Here is a 21,484-nt window from a genome sequence, read left to right on the forward strand (position 1 = left end):
GGGGGAGCACTTTTCATCATTGGATGTGGTGTCAGTAATAGTTTTATTTAATTATTTATTTATTTATTTTTCGTTTGCAAATGCTGTTAACCAGCGATTTTTCATGTTTGAAGTGTCACCTTTTAACCGCAAGTTTGCGTTTTGGAGAAGACTGCCAATGTTTTATAGCAGGCTAAGTAGGTTGTCTTTTTTCCCCTATTAGCCTCAATGTAGCAATGCTCACGTTTACAGTGTTTAATATAGATGCGTTTCCTTAATTTGTATGCCAGAACTTTAATTCTACGGCGTGTTGATGACCAATAAACATCTGTGAAAGGAACTGGAGTCTCATAAGCCATCAACACGCACGCACAAATGTATGCACGCACGCGGTGATAAAATGCAGGCATGAAAATGATCGCCCTCATTTTTATTTACCGTGCGATAAGTGGACTCATTGCATATCGCGACAGTCTTAGAAACTTAAATAAAACGTGTCGTTAGTTGGTTAGATGGACTTACGATCCGCCAGCTTGTTGTCTTCCAAAATTACAACTCTGTGACGGTGCTTTAGGTGTTCATTCACGGCCGACGTGCAGCCAAGCTTGGCATTGAAGAGACAGGACACACCAGTGTACCCTCCTTTGTTTTGTTGAAATAAGTCTGTTTTGGCCACTGTGGTGCGTTTTTTTGGCATTGTGCCGCTTTCACCGCTTGCATACCGAGCATCCGACATTCTCCACTTTCCACGCATATATTTTTTGAACCCTTCATTAAGCTTTGACGGGATGTTGTGCTCGTCGACGTATTTTTGTCATCGACGACGTCGACTAGTCGGCACAGCTCTACTGTGAAGGCTCATTTTTCAGTGCAATTGACGGTGCTGTTAATGGCAGACAATTAGTTGGCAAGGAAGTTACTCGAAAATCCATAGGAAGGGACGCATAAGCATCCCCTCACAATTTCTCCAGAAATTTCATCTTCTAGTTATTAATAATGTTTTACAAAAAGACCACCACAAGGCAGGCTGGGCATTTAAGTGTCAATTCCACTTTACAGTACAGTTTTCATTTAGTCATGATTATTAGCGTCATTCCCATACCTAGCATGACTACCTTGTTTTTCCAGGCCGTGCTGGACGTTCTTAAATTCTACGACTCCAAGGAGACCAGCAACAGTCAAAAATACATGAGCTTCACAGGTAAGCAGTTCCCACATGGATGCACGCGCGCACCTCCTGGCTTAATGTGACATTTTGTGTTTTCCCGCAGACAAAACTGCAGACGCTTTCGCATCGTCCACCACAGCGGTAAGAAAACATGTTACTTGAACACATCCTCATACTTTGAATGTACAGTGGGGCAAATAAGTATTTAATCAACCACTAAATGTGCAAATTCTCCCACTTGAAAATATTAGAGAGGCCTGTAATTGTCAACATGGGTAAACCTCAACCATGAGAGATAAAATCTGGGAAAAAAAACCCAGAAAATCAGATTGTATGATTTTTAAAGAATTTATTTGCAAATCATGGTGGAAAATAAGTATTTGGTCAACACCAAAAGTTCATCTGAATACTTTGTTATGTACCCTTTGTTGGCAATAACGGATTTCAAACGTTTTCTGTAACTCTTCACAAGCTTTTCACACACTGTTGCTGGTATTTTGGCCCATTCCTCCATGCAGATCTCCTCTAGAGCAGTGATGTTTTGGGGCTGTCGTTGGGCAACACCGACTTTCAACTCCCTCCACAGATTTTTTTATGGGGTTGAGATCTGGAGACTGGCTAGGCAGTGCAGAATTTGAGTCCCTGGCGGCGCATTGTGTTACTGACAGTAGCCTTTGTTACTGTGGTCCCAGCTCTCTGTAGGTCATTCACTATGTCCTCCCGTGTGGTTCTGGGATTTTTGCTCACCATTCTTGTTATCATTTTGACGCCAAGGGTGAGGAGAGAGTTGAAAGTCTGTGGGCAGCATGGACTTTCAACTCCCTAACAAGAATGGTAACAAGAATGGTGAGCAAAAATCACAGAACCACACGGGAGGACCTAGTAGAGGACCTACAAAGAGCTGGGACCACAGTAACAAAGGCTACGATCAGTAACGCAATGCGCCACCAGGGACTCAAATCCTGCACTGCCAGACGTGTCCCCCTGCTGAAGAAAGTACACGTCCAGGCCCGTCTGCGGTTCACTAGAGAGCATTTAGATGATCCAGAAGAGGACTGGGAGAATGTGTTATGGTCAGAGGAAACCAAAATAGAACTTCTTGGTAGAAACACAGGTTCTCGTGTTTGGAGGAAAAAGAATACTGAATTGCACCATACCCACTGTGAAGCATTGGGGTGGAAACATGCTTTGGGGCTGTTTTTTTGCAAAGGGACCAGGACGACTGATCTGTGTAAAGGAAAGAATGAATGGGGCCATGTATCGAGAGATTTTGAGTGAAAATCTCCTTCCATCAGCAAGGGCATTAAAGATGAGACGTGGCTGGGTCTTTCAGCATGACTATGATCCCAAACACACAGCCAGGGCAACAAAGGAGTGGCTTCGTAAGAAGCATTTCAAGGTCCTGGAGTGGCCTAGCCAGTCTCCAGATCCCACCCCCATAAAAAATCTGTGGAGGGAGTTGAAAGTCGGTGTTGCCCGACGACAGCCCCAAAACATCACTGCTCTAGAGGAGATCTGCGTGGAGGAATGGGCCAAAATGCCAGCAACAGTGTGTGAAAAGCTTGTGAAGAGTTACAGAAAACGTTTGGCCTCCGTTATTGCCAACAAAGAGTACATAACAAAGTATTGAGATGAACTTTAGGTATTGACCAAATACTTATTTTCCACCATGGTTTGCAAATAAATTCTAAAAATCAAACAATGTGATTTTCTGTTTTTTTGTCCACATTGTCTCTCATGGTTGAGGTTTACCCATGTTGACAATTACAGGCCTCTCTAATATTTTCAAGTGGGAGAACTTGCACAATTAGTGGTTGACTAAATACTTATTTGCCCCACTGTATTTGCTGACATTGATTTGTTAACTCATTGGCTGCCGCTGCGCTAGCCATCCCAATCCATTTTGACTTGGAGGCCGGGAGCGAAATGCAATCTTTCAATGCCAACCCTCCTAGTTCAAATGGATTTCACCTTTACTGCCTCAACGGCTGCCAATGATTTAACGAGGTGTCGATGAAGAGGAGGATGGAAAGTGATGACTGTTGTCATTCTTTGCAACCCGAATCAGCACTTTTTAGCTTCTTGCCAGTCAGCTTGGATACGAGCCCAGCAAACATCCGATATACTCTTCGCCTTCTTGTAACCTAGCCCTCTAGCACAGAAAGGACAGGAAGTGATGTTACTAATAGTCATCAGTCCTCACCTGTGTTTGTCTCAGATCTCCAAGAGCGTCTCTGAGACGCCCGCCATTGCCACTGTGTCTGAAGATGAAGACGAAGACGAAGCCGAGCCGCCGCCTGTCATTGCCCCGCGACCGGAACACACCAAGTCGGTAAGAGGAAATGAACAAAAAAAATACAATGACAGACACAGGAAAAAATTAAATTTGACTTTGCATTAATGCACAAAAATACAGTGGCACCTGTACTTACGGAATTAATTGATTTTGGAAATACAGTAGTGTGAAAAAGTATCCGAACCTTTTGGAACTTCTCACATTTCTGCATAAAATCACCATCAAATGTGATCTGATCTTTATCAAAATCCAACAGATGGAAAAACTGTCTTATTTAACTAAACCCACCCAAACATTTATAAGTTTTCATATATTAATGAGGATAGTATGCAAACAATGACAGAAGGAGGAAAAATAGTAACTGAACCATCACATTTAATACTTTGTGGGGGCCCCCCCCCTTTTGCAGCAATAACTTCAACCAGACGCTTCCTGTAACTGCAGATCAGTCTGGCACATTGATCAGGATGAATCTTGGCCCATTCTTCTCTACAAAACTGCTGTAGTTCAGTCAGATTCCTGGGATGTCTGTCATGAATCGCTGTCTTTCGGTCATGCCACAGCATCTCAATGGGGTTCAAGTCTGGACTTTAACTTGGCCCCTGCAGAATGTGTATTTTGTTCTTCTGAAACCATTCTGAAGTCGATTTACTTCTGTGTTTTGGATCATTGTCTTGTTGCAGTATCCATCCTGTTTATAGCTTCAACCGTCTGACAGACGGCTTCAGGTTTTCCTGCAAAACATCCTGATAAACTTTTGCATAATTCTTCCATTAATGAGTAGGAATGGGAACCTCTTGGTACCTCACAATACAATACGATTTGCGATACAAAGCTCACGATAACGATGATCTGACGATATGGCGATACAACGATTATCGATTCATTGGTCAGAAAAATCATTCTAGGATATTCTACAAACAACTAATAAACAGAAAAAACAAGCTTCTGCTGTGAATTGGATTGATTTTATCACTAGTAGACGTGCAATCCATTTGAACTGGAATGTTCATTCGCTGCCATCCCTCCCACTTCAAAGGGATTGAACGTCTATGGCCAGTAGTTGCAGCCCATTCCAGGCAATGAGGTAACTTTGGGCCATTTAAGGTTATTTACTAGAGATGTGATCGGGTCCGATCACATCATTTTCGAAGTATTGGAATCGGCAAAAAAATATCGGCCATGCCTTTTTAATTTTTTTTTTTTTTTTTTTTAATTAAATCGTTTTCTAATTGTATTTAACGTTACAGACATAATATGTTACACTCATCCAGAGTCTTTAGTTTAGGCTTAAGGTAGGGTTATCAAATTTATCCCGATAACGGCGGTAATTAATTTTTTAAAAAATGTATGACGTTAACGCAATTAATGCATGCGTTGCACGACCCACTCACGCATTGTCGCACTCATTCTGTAATGGCGCCATTTTACCTACAGTGGGGAGAACAAGTATTTGATACACTGCCAATGGGAAAACCCGTTGGCAGTGTATCAAATACTTGTTCTCCCCACTGTATATAGAGAGATAAAAGGCAGCGTAAAATGAGTAGAGTGAATTTTGGCAGCCTTTGGAGCCTTTTTTTAATTGGCTAAAGCTCTACTATCCGTCTCCCTACGATTAGAAATATCATGGGAAGCAATGTGGGGAAGTAAGGTAGCAATTGATCTTTATTTTAACACCTTATGTTATTTCCCAAGGCGGAGAAGATATATCAATTGGTAGCACTACGCACAGTCATGGTTCCACTTCCCATCATGCATTTGGGCATGGCTACAATATCATTTACTGAAAGCTCAACAAATACACTAGATGGCAATATTTAGTCACAATATACAAAGTCACAAGTCTTTCTATCCATGGATCCCTCTCACAGACAGAATTTTAATAATGTAAATGCCATCTTGAGGATTTATTGTCATAATAAACAAATACAGTACTTATGTACTGTATTTTGAATGTATATATTCGTCCGAGTTTTATTCATTTTTTTCATAATGCATTGCCAAAATGTATATGATCGTGAAAAATTATCGGGAATGATTGGAATTGAATCGGGAGCAAAAAAAAGCAATCGGATCGGGAAATATCGGGATCGGCAGATACTAAAACGATCGGAATCGGATCGGGAGCAAAAAAACATGATCGGAACAACCCTATTATTTACCTGTTAATTTCAGTTACTTCCTGTTGATTTTGGGGTATTTTATGGGTCACTTCCTGTTTATTTTGACTTACAGAACAGGAAGTGACCTGGGAATCACCCAAATGAATAGGCAGTGACTCAAACTCAAGAGGAAATGACCTGTAAATGCCCTAAAATGAACAACAGGTGGCCTGTAAATGCCCTGAAAATCGGACAGAATGACTGTGAATGCTCTGATTTCGAAAAAACGAACGTTCCCAGTCTAAATGGATTGGGCGTCGATCACAGTCAATGCAGCCTTGGAGTTAACCGAGACACTATTATGGTGGAAGATTTTGGTAGCAACTTGTTGGTTTATTTTTATTTTTATTTATTTATTTATTTAGACATTGACACCGTATCTTGATTCTTGGCAGGAGCATATACATAACCTTTTGGGATACAAAGTATCACGATATATGACCATTTCAATATTTTGTCACACCCCTATTAATGAGTGCATGATGTCCAGGGCCTGAGGAAGCAAAACAACCCCAAATCATGATGCTCCCTCCACCACGCTTCACGGTGGGGATAAGATGTTGATGTTGGTGAACTGTTCCATTTTTCCTCCACACATGACATTGTGTGTTCTTCCCAAACAATTCAACTTTGGTTTTATCAGGCCACAAAATATTTTGCCACAACTTCTGTGGAGTGTCCAAGTGCCTTTTCGCGAACATTAAATGAGCAACAATTTTTTTTTAGATAGCAGTGGCTTCCTCCCATGATCACCATTCTTGGCCATAGTTTTACATGTAGGCTATGTTTTCACAGAGATATTGGACTATGCCAGTGATTTCTGTAAGTCTTTAGCAGACACTCTAAGGTTATTTTTTTTTACCTCTGACTATTCTGCGCTAAACTCTTGACGTCATCTTTGGTGGACGGCCACTCCTTGGGAGAGAAGCAACAGTGCTAAACTCTCCATTTGTAGACAACTTCTCTGTCGATTGATGAACATCCAGACTTTTAGAGATGGTTTTGTATCCTTTCCCAGCTTTATACAAATCAACAATCCTTGAACGCAGGCCTTCAGAGAGCTCTTTTGACCGAGCCATGATGCACATCAGACAATCAGGCTTAGCTCCATCTGGAAACTCGCGATCTCCACTATAGGCTACAGCTCCAAAGCAAGGTCCCTTGTTAGCAAACTAAATTTAATTGATGACAAACTAAATTCAATAAATTCTTGACAAACTGGATTCAAGCCGATTTAAAAAAAAAAAAAAATAATAATAATAATAATTCCAAACCAACTTTCAACATCTGTAGGATACCAAAAAATGCCGTCATTATTTGGAATTCATGTTTTTGAATAGGTGAATGTCGCTCACTGAGGCCGGGAAAATCCCGTATTTCTTACGGAGTAAGCTGGGACCTCGCTTCGGAACTTTGTAAAAGACATCGCGAGGTTCCAGATAGGGCTGGAGTGGGCTAAAATAACAGGTTAATTTTCAGCACTACACTGACACAAGAAACCAACCTTCCTTTGTGAAGTACTTTGTTACATCCTGTTGCCCTTTTGTACCCCTCTCCTGTTTTGCTTTCTCTTCTTTCCTCTTTTAAATAACCCGATTTTTGTTTTGAAAACATTTCTGCAGTACCGCGCAGCCCGAATCATTGACTGGTGTAAATGCGCAGTGCTGCTTCGGTCTGATCGAAGGAAGGGCGGACCAAACCATTTAATGAAAATACGGTTGGCAATACATATGCTCTCTGGGTGTTTACTTTTTGCCTAAAACAAACCAGAAAAAGAAACCCTTCGTTTTATTCCTATTAGAGTTATAATGATTACGTAATCATTTGCAAATTTAAATACTAATGTTCTAATTTTCTTTGTGGGCCCCATCAGGGCAAGGGCCCTTAGAATCAATATCACTTTTCACCCCTTACGCCGCCCCTGCTGTGGATTTGGAAAATGACAAACATATTTTCAATTGAAGGGATAAGAAAGCTGTCTAAAATTTCAATGTAAACTTGTGCATTTTTTGAAGATTTAACCTCAGCCATCTCCCCAGTGTCTTTGCCTGACATGCAGCCCCATATTATCAAGGACTGAGGGAATTAAGATGTTTTCTTTAGGCAGTCATCTTTGGAAATCTCACTGGAACAGCACCAAACAAAAGTTCCAGCATCATCACCTTGTCCAACGCAGATTCTTGACACCTTGTCCAATGCAGATTCTTGACTCTTGACAAGGCACTTGCTCTATAAACGTAACATTTACTGACCACCACAATGTTTTTATTCAATTCTTTTAGTGTTTCTGAATGCCAAGGACTTGCACTTTTGAAGTAGTTCATTATTTTTTCAAGCTTTTTATCCGAGTTTGTTCTACATGATAAAATGTCTGAGTGAGTGCTCGTCCGAGACTGGCGATTCCATACTTTTTGCTAGGGGTTGTACAAAACACAACAACCACACACAAACAGCCAAACACTCAAGCACACATAGGCGCGTCCACACAATTAGGAAATGTCTCCAAATAACAAATGAGCTGCCTCTCTCTCAGGCACGCCTAAAGTTGCTCTCAGACATGTTGGCGGTTGACAGGCTGCTGCTATGGCGCCCTCCAGCGTCTCCATGGTGATGACTTTATTGGAGTTGATGGGAACACAAACGCACGTACATTAAGAGCTTTTAGGCAAACTTTCACTGATGATTTACATTGTGGGAACATGGCCTCATCATGACTCTTCTTCAGATTCCACAGCATGAAACACACAAATTGGACGCACAAACACTCAGGTTGCCACGATGAATTGACAACTAATTGATTATTAAATTAATCGACAGCTATTTTGATAGTCGTTGAATCGTTTGAGACATCGTTGACGTCAAAATTCCCTTCATCCTCTCAATAGTAAATAAAACTGTAAATATTATTTTTCATTTTTAATTTAAAAAGTAGACAAAAAAACACCAGAAGTGTTGAATATTCAGATTTATATATTTTCTATTTGTTTTTAAATTTCTTTTATTTTTATAAATATGGCGGAAAACACTCAGGTGACTTGAAATTCTGCTCTGAGACCCCCAATTTGGCCAACTTTCAAAATTGTCCGATATGCATGTGTGATACATCATTGGAAAGCTTAAAGTCTCAATTTTCTGGGGGAAGAAAAGTTTTGAACAGGAGGGCATTTAAAAAAATTAAAAAATTAAACAGCAAAACCTCTATCTGGAGGTGAGAAAACGCGAGAGCAGAATTACAGACGCCATGACTCTAACGAGATATTATCGCTTACTTACTTTGGTTCAGTCTCAATTTTCTGGGGGAAGAAAAGTTTTGAACAGGAGGGCATTTAAAAAAATTTAAAAATTAAACAGCAAAACCTCTATCTGGAGGTGAGAGAACGCGAGAGCAGAATTACAGACGCCATGACTCTAACGAGATATTATCGCTTACTTACTTTGGTTCAGTCAAAAAAGTCCATGTAGCATGTATCGCCGAGTGTCAAAAAACAGCTGTGAATGGCCACAGCCGTATTTTGGGGGGATTTTATGAGTGAAACATGGTAATATAACAAGGGTTGTGATGCAGAAATCGCAGACATCATGGAGTGGTCGACATTTTCTTTTTCATATATTCACCATTTTAAACTTTAAAGCTTTTTTTTTTTGTTTGTTTGGATTGATTATTTATCATCAAACATATCTGAGAAAATGCAACCGTAACAAAAAAATTACAATTAAGCGATAGTTATGAGGTAGATATCCGAGATTTTTTTTTACAGACGCCATTTTTTTCCATTGTGACATCATTTGTTTAAGTTTAAAATATACGAGTGAATAATTTTTTTAAGTCTTTTTTTTTTTTTTTTTTTTTAACGAAATATGAGACATCAATTAATGATTCTAAGCTAAAAACGACAGATATTTTGAAAAATTTAATTAATGACCTTCGTTTTATGGCTGGGTTGAAACAAAAGCGGTTGCAAGACGTCTGTAAAAGGGGGTTTTCATGGTAAAACGGACAAATTAAAAGTAGTTCGGGGGCTTAATGCGCCATGAATCTGCTATGGCAGCATATAGACATATTGTTCTATCAAACACAACAGTTGTTTTGGCTTAAAATACAGCAGTTTCTTTTAAAGAGGAGTGCAAGAGCAGAAACTGCTTTTTCAGTCTTGTCCGTGTTTTCCGCCATATATGAACTAAAAAAAATGCATTTAAAATTTAATTTTAAAATGAAATAAAAAGCTGTAAATATATTTTTATTTTTTGTGATATGAAAAAAATTCTTAGACTATGTCTTTTAATTTTGATTACTATCAAAATATTTTAAACATTTTTTTTTCATTAAATAAATTTTTAAAAAGGGGGGAAAATGTAATATTTTTTAAAAATTGTTATTTTTATTTAGAAAAATAAATAAATAAAACGCTAAATATTCTAATTGCAATAGCCTTTTTTTTTTTCTTTCTTTTTGTTTTAATTCATTCAGAAATTCTTTGAATTTTTAACAAAATATTTTAAATAGAAAATTGGGGCGGGGGGAATTCTCTTTTCTGTGTTTTAAATGATTTTTTTTTTCCCCCTTTATTTTGTTATTCAGATCTACACCCGCTCAGTGATCGAACCCCTTCCGCCCCCTCTCACCAAAGACGCGGCCACCTCCCCCATTGTGGCCCCCACCTCCACCACGGCGACCACCACCTCCTCGTCATCCTCCTCGGCCTCCGCGGCTGCCGTCACCCCGCCAGGCGTCTCCGCCGCGGAAGGCGCCAACCCCGCCGCCGGGGCCTCCCTGCCCCGCCCTCAGGACAAAGGACGCAAGAAGAAGATGTCTGATGAGGAGATCCTGGAGAAGCTCAGTAAGTTTCCCGGGTTGCTAAAACGCCAGTGAAATATTAAAAATGACTTTCACTACGTAAAAACAAAGAATGAAAATGTTGATATTTTCCCGAACCACACGCGCCTGTCCAGATGTGCTCAGGCCGCCCTCTGCTGGTAAGATGAGGATACTGCCTGTCAGTGTCATTGACAGGACTGGTATCCACTCTGCACACTGTCTCACCCTCTTTGTCCAATCCTCTCGTCTGATTGATTGTTCTTCCAGGTTTTGTCCCCATCTTCCCTTACGTGGTCAACTGATCAACTCAACAATTTATCTTTCTAGTGTTACAATCTATTATTTCTACCTTAATTCTGTTCGAATCTTTCTATATTCCCCTATATACATTTCTATTGTATTTAATTTTTTTTACATGCCCTGTTCTACTTCTAATTGTTTTTTTTTTCACTTTTATATTATTTCTGTTCTATTGCTTTATCTATCTTTATTCCACATTTTTCATCAGGTATGTTTACCGGGATACTGTTATTCGGATTAAAAACCTGGTCGGAATAAAAATGCGACATGTACACACCCCATTCGGAATATTATAACCCGATCCAGCCCATTCTGAACAAGATTCTATTCCGAACGAGAGGGGTGTTTTATGTAGAGTGATGATCTGATCGGCGATCGGTGCGCATGTAAACAATTAATTCCAACATTTTGGAACAAACTGTTCTTACCTGTGACATCGGCAGTGTTGTCAGTAATGCGTTACTAAGTAACCACCTACTTAGTAACGCGTTACAGTAATCTGATTACTTTCTTTCACTAACGAGCAATCTAACGCGTTCATTTTTCCAAGACAGTAATCTGATTAAAGTGCCTGTGCGTTACTATTTTGTTGTTGCCTCATACTCTATGTAGAATGAAGAATACTGTAGTCACGTACGAAGAGCATTTGAATAGAAAATACTGCTCTTGAGTTTGGGAGTGACATCACATCTCACGTTTTCTCATCGGAAAAAAACTGGTCACGTGTATTAACATGCTGTGTGCGCGCAGTCTGCCACTGTGCCACATAGCCTGGCTACCTATCAGGATGCTAACAGTAAAGGAGCCGGAGAGATACAACAAACTGCTGCATTTGCTCACTGGAGATAAAGCCATTACTTCACATATCCGTCCAGTAAAGAGGACAAAAATTTCTCCGTGCGTTGCAAACTCTGGCTCAGAAAGACTTTCGATCGCTATATACTCGATATCCAATTCAACAATGAAGCACTTGGGATTACAGCACAACGCGTCGCGAAAAAAACCCCGACACAAAGCCGACAGGTAACGAGACAGCCAGCACTTCTACAGTTTGCAACCAGCCTTTATGATATGTGTAATTATGTACATTATATAGTTACTTTGTAATCATAGGCGGAGTTTTACATTTGTGGGACAGGGGGGACAAGCATGTTGAAGACTGAAACGAAAGTCAAAAGTTTGGACACACATTTTGCGTTTTATATATTTTCACTACTATTATATATTCTCACTCAAGACATCAAAACTATGAACGAACATGTGGAATGACAAAAAAAGTGAAATTACTCAAAACAGGTTTTGTTTTCTACATTCTTCAAAGTATCCACCTTTGAGGTGCTTCCAAACTTTTACCCTTTTTCAAACACATCTTGACACTGTTCGAGTTCAATCAACTGTTCAAGTTGTTGTTGGTAGCGTTTGAAAGCTTAGGTTTAAAGAAATTCTAAATATCCATCTTGCCTCCTCTGGTGTAGCTTTGGGTAAGCAAAGCAAAGTCTCCACCGTGCTAGTCACATGATCTGTTCAAAAAATGATTTTTGACTCGTTATGAAAACTGTACGTTGTAGGATTTTTATTTGTTTCATTCATTTTTGTTGTTTTATTGCTTTAGAACTTTTATAGACAACATTTTAACGGCTAGGTCTTTATTTCAAAAGGGAAGTTCAGAATTTTTTACATTAGGCTTAATCTTGGAGTTAACAGGGATTTAATTAGTCGTTGGACTTAGTTTTGATTAATTTTGTGCAGTTTGTCAGTTATTTATTAGTTTTAGGGCTCCGGAATGGCTAAGCTAGGGCGAGTCATTGGTGGTTGAAATCAACTCCATCGACTAATTAAACCCCCACTAACTCAAAGATTAAGCCTTATGTGAAAAACTCAATTACACGCGATGACATTTTTCTGTTATTTTTATGTTGAGGCAGCAAAAGGAGAAAAATAGGTAAAAAGTAATTGATTAGTTACTTTTGAAGTAACTTAGTTACTTTGATAATAAAGTAATTAGTAAAGTAAGTAGATTACTTTTTTGAGGTGTAATCAGTAATTAAATTACTTTTTTAAGCAATCCCTGACAACACTGGACATCAGTACAGTTGTATGAAAAAGAATCTGAACCTTTTGGAATTTCTCACATTGCTGCATAAAATCACCATCAAATGTGATCTGATCTGTGTCAAAATCACTCAGATGAAAAAACGGTGTCTGCTTTAACTAAAACATTCCCCAAACATTTATAAGTTTTCATATTTTAATGAGGATAACATGCAAACAATGACAGAAGGAGGACAAGAATTAAGTGAACCCTCTGCCTAAGGAGACTTAAAGAGCAATTGAAACCAATTTTTAACAAACAGTTTGTTAGGTGAGTGCCCAATCACTGATGAGTATTTTAAAGCTGCCCTGCCCACTATAAAACACACACCTGGTAAGAATTGTCTTGATGAGAGAGGCATTGTTTGATGTGCATCATGACTCGGTCAAAAGAGCTGTCTGAAGACCTGCGATCAATGATTGTTGATTTGTATAAAGCTGGGAAAGGATTAGTTACGACACCACATGAACGCAGCATCAATCTGCACACATGAAAATATTTTTTTCCGACTGATGTTCTGATGCAGGAACACGCAGGACCTAATCGGATCAATATTTTTAGTGTCTATTAACACAATGCATCCGATCATAATTTTAATCCAAACGCTGATTGGATTGAAGAAATTATGTCCATCTAAACATACCCATTGTATTTTTTTCCTATTCATCTTCCGTTGGATTTTTATTGTCAATAAATTTATGATTTTATATAGTCGTATATATTTTATTTTTCTGTAACTGTTTACATTATTATTATTATTTTTTTTTTTTTACATTTTTTTCTGTTCCTTTACGTGTTTTGGCTCTCCTCTCTTTCTGACTCGTCTCAACATGCCAGTCAGCATGCTGTTGATGTCCTGGCTGAACGGACATCATCACTGTTCTATCCTCTTAATTCATTATAGCTTCATTTACATCATAATTAATCATATTAATATTATCGATGTTTGTCTGACGCAGGGACCATTGTAAGCGTTGGCGACCCCAAGAAGAAATATACTCGGTTTGAGAAAATCGGACAAGGGTGAGTGCTTGATTGTTTGAAAAAGGAAAAAAAAAATTGGGCCGAATTGTTAAAATGTGGTTGTGTATTTTCCCTCAGTGCGTCCGGGACTGTTTACACGGCCATCGATGTTGCCACTGGACAAGAGGTCAGTTCAGATTTAAAAAAACAAACAAACAAAAACAAAGGTAGATACAATGGGGTTAAAATAGGAAGGAAAGTATAAGTGACTCTCAAACCTATTTGTGCTGTCAGTCCCCAAATACAAAGTATTAACTACACAAGGCAACAAGCTCTTTCTCATGAAATAATCTGTTGAATAAATGGTTGCTTGATTTCCTTTGTGGCTAAAAACAATCAAAAGAAACCCAAATCATAGACTTCATAATACCTGACATGACACGGGGCGCAGGGTCGATCCGTAGGGGGCCTATTTTCAAAAACTTCAGGTTCCACAGCTGATATGGACCTAAAACCATAACAAGCACCTACCTTAGCCATATATGAGTCTCCATGAGCAGCGGCATCAAAAAATTCAAAGTCGTTCCCTTATAACATCCAGATTAATTATTTTTTATATAAGTATAGCAAAACTTAAAATGGCTAGATGCACAAAAATCACCAAATGCAGAGATAATCACCTATATTTTCAGGATCAGTAGCAATATTTAACATATCTTATAAGCTTTTGCCCAAAATAGCAACTTCATTTTTTTTTTTTTTTTTTTTAATTTACTGCAAGTTTTCAACAGCTAATAAATCACTCAACTTAATATCAGAAACTTAGTACTTGAGGAAAACATGCAGAATCAATCAAAAATAATATATGAATACATTATTAATGAATTCTATATATGTTCACACCTTATTATAGAATAGAATAGTCCTTTATTATCATTATACAGTTGTACAATGAAATTGTGGCGCACCACCTGTCAGGGAAGCTCAAGTTTGAACTCCAAGACAAGTGTTACCTCGATAGCTCGATTAGAGAAATGAATACGACCCCAACCATGGATTGCTTTGATTCGGAGGCTTTATGAACAAGAGCTCTCGGGTACAAACGCGGAGCCACGCACAAAGTGTCCTCTCCTCATGTGGACAAAAGAGAAATGCAAGGCGTGCCTCTATTTATGGGTTGACATCATAGAAACAAAACCGAAACTTACGATAGCATATCCTGGTAAAAACATCTCAAGTTACAGAAAAACATCTCAAATAGGGGAAAACCACCTCAATTTATGACCTTGAACACCAGCTCTGGCTAGAACGAAGATAAGCTCAGTCTGATAAGCCACAGGCGCCCATTGTATTCATTCAGGGCACACAGGAAAATCACAGTCCATATTTGGGCATATTGTGATACAGTCTACGAAGGCTATGGGAAGGCACACTCAAACAGGTTAATATAACAATGATGGTCTATGCTACAATGTTCTCATGCAAGCATAACAAAAGCATACAAAATATGATGTATAATGGTTGTGTTTTAAGCATGAATAAAATTCTCTCACACCACCCTTTACAGTGCAGGATAAGATAAGTTAAAATCTCAAAAGTGACGTGCACGTATGAAATCTAAATAAACATAAATATAAAATGCGCATGAGATAGTCCTATAATTCAGGCAGTGCAAATAATCGATGTGGTGTAACCAGGATGTGAGCCTCATCTTTCAACAATCACATTTCTATGCCTTGCGTTTTCTGGTCAGCTTCCTCGACTTGTACAAGTCCGTGTTCCTCGCCGTCTCCTTTCTGCCCTCCTCGACTCTGCTCCTTTTCCTGTCCTGCCGGTCGACCACTTTAAGGCCTTGTTCTTCTTCGCTTCTGAAGTCACATCCTTGGAGAAGTACGCACCAAAACAGTTGAAGAGGGACCACCAGGAACTCCAGCAAGTGCTCTTGTGCTTTCTGCACATCAGGGAGTCCCACAGCGACATTCTGAAGGACGCCATGTGGGCCATGGGGAGAGATGGTCGCTTGAGGACCGCCCGGCCTGTCTCAGTGTCTCTGTGGTCATGGGGAGGAGCTTCCGCCCGGCAACCGTGTTGGCATTGACGACCGCCATGATGAGCCCGACGCTCTGCAACTCGATCGGAGAGCGTGCCAGCACCTTCTGGGTCAACTTGTAGCCGGCCTTGACAGACTTGTAGTTCTCCCACCTGGCCAGCACCTTCAGGCTTGAGAATTGGGCCGTCATCATCCTCTCAGGCTCTTAAAAAACATGTTTGTTTTAGAAAGATAGGTGTTTTGATGAATCTTTTTTATAAAGTGAGTAATGCTGGCCACTTACTTTAGCCACAGGACACCTGGGCAGCACCATACAGCTGTTGTTGTGAAAGCTGCTGTAGATGTTCTTCCAAAGGTGCACGGGGGTCAAAGTAGACAAAGATGTGCTTGTTGCCGTGGCGTAGGGGATGGTTTAGAACCAGGTGCCCACTGGGAGCTCAAGGTTGGCATAATAGCCAGGATTATTTGATAGAATAGAATAAAATAGAATTGAACGCCTTTATTGTCATTACACAAAGTGTCATGAGATTCAAAGCTGCCCCATGGAGTGCACACACACTTACACAAAGAATGGATTAAAAAGTATGTACACAATAAAACACAATATAAAAAGACTTGTAATAGTGATACTCTTGCAGTATAGGTAAAGGGACCTGTGAAAAGCAAAAAAAAAACAAAAAAAAACGGGCAGTTTGAATTTATTTTACGTAAATATGTCGAAAAATGATGCTAGTCTGTTAGCTCTTTGTTATCATTATGGCTTTTTCTGTTGAAAATTCTTGTGAATAAATGCATAAATCGCTGAATTCTTTATTGATATGGACGTAAAACAGTCTCGCTTCTTGGTTAAAAGCAAAAACCAGGCAGTTGGCAGTTATTTTATGTAAATATTGGGAGGTATAATCAGGGATGAAAGTGGGCCAGAACGGTCAAGAATGCAGTTCCGGTATAAGATTCAGGGCCAGAATGCTGTTCCAATACACGGTGCTTTGATTCCGAAAATATGATGGCAACTGTCAAAACGCTATGTAGGAAAAAAAAAAAAAGCTAAGCCGCCACACATACATTTCATCTCCAAGAAAAAAACAATCTACCAACATCAGATTTGTATACACCAGTGTTGACAAGAAGCATAATAAAGTGCTTGTGCAGCGTAATCCGTTTCCACCAATATTTGTTTTATTTTACTCCACGAACGGCATGGAGGTTTCCCCAGCTGCTGCAGCTTTCTGAGTCTGACGATGATGATTCACATCAATTTGCGAATACACGCAGCAAAGCGAAACGCCTGGACTCATTTATCCGTTCAATTGGCTGCCATACTGACATGTGATCAGCAGAGATAGGTTCAAATGTGCATGTTTTCTGGAGCAGCAAAAAAAAAAAGGTTGAATTGATGAGACAAAAAAGGGCAATGCAACATAAAATGGATCAAATCTTTAAGACCAACGAAAGAGTTGAGGAGACTTATTTATCATATTTAGTTTTATTTGCTCTGATGGGGAGGTTCAGAACACCTGAACTGTCAATGTGCACTTAGGACTTAAATTTGTTCATTTATGTTAGGGTACTTATTCATTTCCTTATGATTTGAAAAAGTCAATGTTTGCGCGATCTTCAAAATATATTCCAGTTCACTCTGCATTATATAAGTCATTTGGACTTATTTTTCTGAACGTATGTTACTCATGTCTTTGTTATTAAAAAAAACAACCAGAAAGTAAATGTTTACATTAACTTCAACTTTACTATACATTCTATGTTCTTAAGTAGTTAAAATTGAGATTTGGCATTTGGTATGTGAGGAAATGAGGGAAAATAAAAATTAGGGGCTGGAGGTTGGGGTTATTGCTGTTTTTGTTAACTTTTATTTTGCAAATCATTGAAAAAATACAATTTTGAATGAAAATCAGTTTTTGTATGTGTTATAGAAATAACTGCTAAAACAGTTTTCTTTGCATTTCAGTAGTTTAAGAGGTTTCAAAAAAAGAAGGAAAAAAAATATAAATAAATAAAATTTTGGGCTCCGTGGTGACCTTCGCGTCGGGAAGTTCCGGCAAGAATTTCTAGCCACTTTCACCCCTGGGTATAATGCCAATGCCAGAGCGGCTAATTTCTCCCATTGATTTTTTTCCACAACTTTTCAAAATGTATGCATGGTACGAAAAAAATAATAATCTCTTTGAATCATCCAACAAATTGTTCCTGAGACAGTCCTTCTTGTTAGTATGTGGTCCAGCTTTCGTACTTTTTAAATGTAAATCCGGCTTTGTGCTGAAAAGCATGTGTGAGAGTTGCACTGCCACAGACTTCTAATAAATGAGGTGGGGCGCAGTGAATAAGGAGCTTACATGTCAAGTATTATGATGTCTATGCCTGAATATATTACTTTTTGAATCTTTCACAACCCAAAACTTTTTTAACGATTTTATGAATTACTCTCCCAGTCCTTCAAAAAATACACTCTGTATTTGGAAAATATGTGATTTGATTGATTGGTAGAGGCTGGCAACCCTCACAGTCAAAAATAATTGGAGGTCCAACACTGTCAATGGCAGCCATTGAGGTAATGTTGATCCTGACGGTGGGACTCAGAGTGAAGCATTTGTGTACATGTTACATAAACAATAATTTTGTCCTTTAGGTGGCCATCAAGCAGATGAACTTGCAGCAGCAACCCAAGAAAGAACTCATCATCAACGAGATCCTAGTTATGAGGGAAAACAAAAACCCCAACATTGTCAACTACCTGGACAGGTCCCACACTTTTATCTTTCTTTACTTGGCGCCGCCCAGCGCTATGGATGCATCATGCATTTACACGCCATGCATCGCCGCAGTTACCTGGTGGGCGACGAGCTCTGGGTGGTGATGGAGTACTTGGCCGGCGGCTCTTTGACTGACGTCGTCACAGAAACCTGCATGGACGAAGCACAGATAGCGGCCGTTTGCCGAGAGGTACTGAACGCCAAAGCAGTGTTGTTTTCGTCAACAATGACGATAACGAAAATATTTTGTCGACGAACAAACGTGGCTTGGAAGACTAGAACATAGCAAGACGAATGCCAGTTGTCGTCTGATGATAAAAGGGCTTCCTAAAACAACACTGCTTCAGAGATTATTATTATAATGACAAGCTTGTAATGGCTGGTATCGCCCCCTAGTGTCTGCAAGCGCTGGAGTTTCTGCACTCCAACCAAGTCATCCACAGAGACATCAAAAGTGACAACATCCTGCTTGGCATGGACGGCTCCGTTAAGCTCAGTCAGTATTTTTTTTAAAAATGGAACTATCATTTGTTATCAACACAGTCATGCAAATGTACGACACGTCTTGGTTGCTTTTCTAGCAGCAAACCAACCATCTGAGTAACCAAACTACAGCTGAAACAAATACTCGAGTATATCGAGTAACTCGAGTTTAAAAACTGATCCGAGTAATTTTATTCATAGGCGAAGTTTGACTTTTGGGGCGGAGGGGGCACAACATATTGAAACCCCGAAACGCAGTGTCAGAAATAAAATTAACTTACAAGAATATTTATAATAATAAGTTGACAATTAGCGTTTTTTGTTTCCCATCATTCTTTACGGGAATTCTAAATCAGGCTGCTTAGGCAATACTTTTCGCCAAGATCGTCATCCATTGAATATGGTACGCCCGCCGGTGACGTGCCAATGTAGTTACCACCGTCAAAAATTGTATCCCCTGGGAGGAGCTTACATACAATGAGTTGCCACAGCAACTCTTTAACAAGTTAAACGATGATTGACGCATTAGGTGCTTTGAAGGTCTCCCTGGCAAGATCAAATCTTAACCGTGTGTCAATCATCGTTTACTTTAATAAGCAACTCCAGTTCTGACGTGCAAATAGCAGCGGCGGGAGGGAAGGCCGGATGGAGCGAGCGTGAGACGGCGCGATCACCTTGGGTCAGCTCATCTGTATTTATGTTTTTAATTGGGAAAAAAATCCGCGATGGACTGAGGGCGCAAAGTTTGAAGCGCGAAGTAGCTAGGCATCACTGTACATTAATTCATAGTTGACTTATTGTTGCCTGTTGGTTCAGAGTTTGCCAGTAGCGGGCTTTTCAGTTGTGCTCTTCTTGTCTTTGGGCTGATGAGATGTTTTGTTCATTTTGCACTTATTTTCATTTTTAATTGATCTTTTTGTATTCGTTTAATAAGATGTGACGTAAATGACTTTAAATTACATTGTGTTGAATTGTGCCCAGTACCTCGCAAAACGAGGCCGTGCACGGTCTTTCGCAGTCCGGCTCGAAGGACCACTTAATTGTCAAGTACAAACAACATTCCTTAGGTAGACATTTATAATATTACCCAAAATAAGGAGAGAAGGCACTCAGTTTTTTGTGAACTTGGGCAAGGAGAGCGGGGCTAGACAGTGAAATGCTAGATTACATTATACAGTCACCAAAATTGCTCTAACCTGAACCCTCCTGCACCCTTTCTTTTTATGTGGGGGTTGGCCCTAGCAACAGATGGGTGTCTCCCTAAAAGGGAAGGGGAAGCAAGCTGGCGACACCCCTTGGACTTGTTTGGCTATGTATGTGCATCGAGGTGGAATTATATACATGTGTGCTAATACCTTTCATTAAGCAATGGCGTCTAGATAAAATGCAACAAAAAATACCATTTCTTAAATGTGTCACAGTTTAATTTCTTAATGTCTGCGGCTTGTCCTGGAAGTTGACCTGTGGAACCAAGGCCGGTTTTAACCGGCCTGAATGACAAGGCAGTTTTCATCATGATTCAAACATGTTTAAAGTAATCAAACAAAATAATATCTCCTTATTGCAGTTAATCATAAAGCATTCTATTCCAGCAATTAATCATCTAAGTGTAAACATTCATTATATTGTAAGTAGGGCTGTCAAACGATTAAAATTTTTAATCGAGTTAATTACAGCTTAAAAATTAATTAATCGTAATTAATCGCAATTAATCGCAATTCAAACCGTCTATAAAATATGCCATATTTTTCTGTAAATTATATATATATTCTGTAAAAATAAATTGTTGGAATGGAAAGATAAGACACAAGATGGATATATACATTCAACATACGGTACATAAGAACTGTAGTGGGCATTTCACTCTACTGTCATTTAAATCTGTCTATGCTGTCCTCACTCCGAAGCGTCTACTTTTTCCAAAGCTAGACAGCTAGTGAACGACGCCTTAATAATTCTTCTTCCTTTTTCATCTGATTTATTAATAAAATGGCCTCAAACCATTGTCCTCTTTAGACCGTCGTAAAACTACAAAATAAAAGTACACAAGCATTGCATTAGCAACAACGTTAGCTTAGCACGCTATACAGGTTCACTAAACATAAACAAAAAGCGTCTCATACAAAAAATATAACATTTCGCTTACTAACATAATATGTACATTCTTTACAACAACCATACTTACAGACAAATCTTGTCCAAGGATCATATAAGCACAACATTATCAGCCCGAGACGTAGTGCAGCCATAATGAACTGGTAAGAAAACAATAAACCATGTCGCAAAGCGACCACAAGAGTTCGCTGTTGGACAGCATAAAAAGCCTTGCTGTAAAACTTACCAAAAGGCAGAATACTTTCTGAGCGGGACATGTGCGTTAATTGCGTCAAATATTTTAACGTGA

General features: G+C 39.3%; 1 protein-coding gene across 1 annotated transcript in view; it reads left to right on the top strand.

The window, feature by feature from the left end:
* The window catches only part of LOC130917691 (serine/threonine-protein kinase PAK 1-like), a 60,236-nt gene that overhangs the window by 32,680 nt on the left and 6,072 nt on the right, over positions 1-21,484 (top strand). The window contains exons 5-13 of the mRNA XM_057839334.1: positions 1,108-1,180; positions 1,251-1,288; positions 3,366-3,479; positions 10,188-10,446; positions 13,776-13,839; positions 13,918-13,966; positions 18,474-18,586; positions 18,670-18,787; positions 18,994-19,093. Of these exons, the coding sequence (XP_057695317.1) occupies positions 1,108-1,180; positions 1,251-1,288; positions 3,366-3,479; positions 10,188-10,446; positions 13,776-13,839; positions 13,918-13,966; positions 18,474-18,586; positions 18,670-18,787; positions 18,994-19,093 (928 nt within the window). The remainder of the gene's footprint in view (positions 1-1,107; positions 1,181-1,250; positions 1,289-3,365; positions 3,480-10,187; positions 10,447-13,775; positions 13,840-13,917; positions 13,967-18,473; positions 18,587-18,669; positions 18,788-18,993; positions 19,094-21,484) is intronic.

This window comes from Corythoichthys intestinalis, chromosome 6, assembly GCF_030265065.1.
Source record: "Corythoichthys intestinalis isolate RoL2023-P3 chromosome 6, ASM3026506v1, whole genome shotgun sequence".
In the NCBI taxonomy this organism is placed as follows: domain Eukaryota; kingdom Metazoa; phylum Chordata; class Actinopteri; order Syngnathiformes; family Syngnathidae; genus Corythoichthys; species Corythoichthys intestinalis.